At 61.2% G+C, this 1,378-nt stretch overlaps 1 protein-coding gene across 1 annotated transcript; it reads right to left on the minus strand.

Annotated features, from left to right (window-relative positions):
• Window positions 1-141: 141 nt before the first annotated feature.
• On the minus strand, window positions 142-1,140 carry GGTG_14387 (hypothetical protein; the record flags this gene model as incomplete). Its single annotated transcript, XM_009232314.1, has 3 exons — window positions 142-385; window positions 683-719; window positions 957-1,140. The coding sequence occupies 3 exons, from the start codon at window positions 1,138-1,140 to the stop codon at window positions 142-144; spliced, it is 465 nt and encodes a 154-aa protein (XP_009230578.1).
• Between the last annotated feature and the right edge of the window lie 238 nt (window positions 1,141-1,378).

Raw genomic sequence — 1,378 nt, forward strand, 5'->3', positions numbered from 1 at the left:
TCGGCAACTCGATCGATCTCTGGTCACCCGTCGTACCGGCCCGCATCGGTGCAACGACAAGAAGGGGAATACAGTACGCCGCCACCAAACCATCTCCTACACCGGTCTTGCCTCCCGCGTATAAAGCCCAACTCCGGTCCGTCAACCAGCAGCGCGCGCAGAGCTACCAACAGGACTGTTGGGCCAAACCCGCGACAATGGGGCGACGGCGGTACCGGCAGAGGATGCCGGCAAAGCCCGCCGCCCCGCCCGCGGTGTCGACCGGCTCGATGTGGAGATGCTGCGGCATCCGGAAAAAGGCTGGTGGAGGCCGTCGTCGAGGTCGCCGTCGTCCTCCTCCTCGGCATCGTCGACGGCCGCCGCCCCGCCCCGGCCGCCGACGAGGCTGAGATTGTCGAATCAGCCGAGGATCAAGGCATTGGTGGGTTTGCTGCTCATTTCCTACCCTTTATTACCTGCCTAGGTGCCTGGTTAGGGGAGGGGTGTATAGAGAGATTATTGAAGCTTGGTCGCGGACGGAATGCCCCTGGTAAGTGTCACCTAACTTTGCATTTTGGCGGATTACCTGTACTTTTGGAAGTAATGTATCTGGCCAGAGAGGGTAGCAGAAGCATACTTACGGAGCTAACAGTGCTTGGCAGAAGCATACTTACAAAGCTGACAGTACTTGGCAGAAGCATACCTACGGAGCTGGCAGTGCTTGGCAGCCGAAGCAAGACCTTTTGTGCGAGGTGGTGTCACATGACATGCCCCACAAACGCTAGTATTTATTCGACACCTTCGTCAACTTCCTGACCGCCAGCAACTTTTTCAACCACGCCTTGGGTCTAAATCCACGCCCGACACGGAATCCATGCTCCTGTCGAAACAGAACAATAGGATCCCATTTCACAAGAATGGGTGCCAGCTGCTGGCCCGAGAAGATGGCCAAGGTGAAGCTGGCCATCATCGAGTACCTGTGCACGAGGCACGGCGACCACGGCCGCCAAGGTGAACCCGGCCATCATCGGGTACCTGTGCATGAGGCACGGCGACCACGGCAAGGGCCCCAACCAGCTGGGCGTTGGGGACTCGGCAACCGGCATCGTCATCACCAACTGGGTCGGGAAAGGACGGCGACTGGGACCTGATCCGCGCCATTGTGGGCTGAACGCTCGACTGGCGGGAGTATGTTCGACGACCGGATGAGCGACAACGACGACGACGGGTCCGCCAGCCTCGTCGGCTTCGGCGAGGGCGCTGGCAGCACCGTCTCGGGCCCCATCTACCGCGCTGGCAGCACCATCTCGGGCCCCATCTACCAGCGCCGGCCGGTGCCCGGAACGAGCTCGGCTGGCGCCATGGCCTTTGCGCGCTGGCAGCTCGAGCGCGGCGCGTC

This window comes from Gaeumannomyces tritici, assembly GCF_000145635.1.
Source record: "Gaeumannomyces tritici R3-111a-1 unplaced genomic scaffold supercont2.348, whole genome shotgun sequence".
NCBI lineage: Eukaryota > Fungi > Ascomycota > Sordariomycetes > Magnaporthales > Magnaporthaceae > Gaeumannomyces > Gaeumannomyces tritici.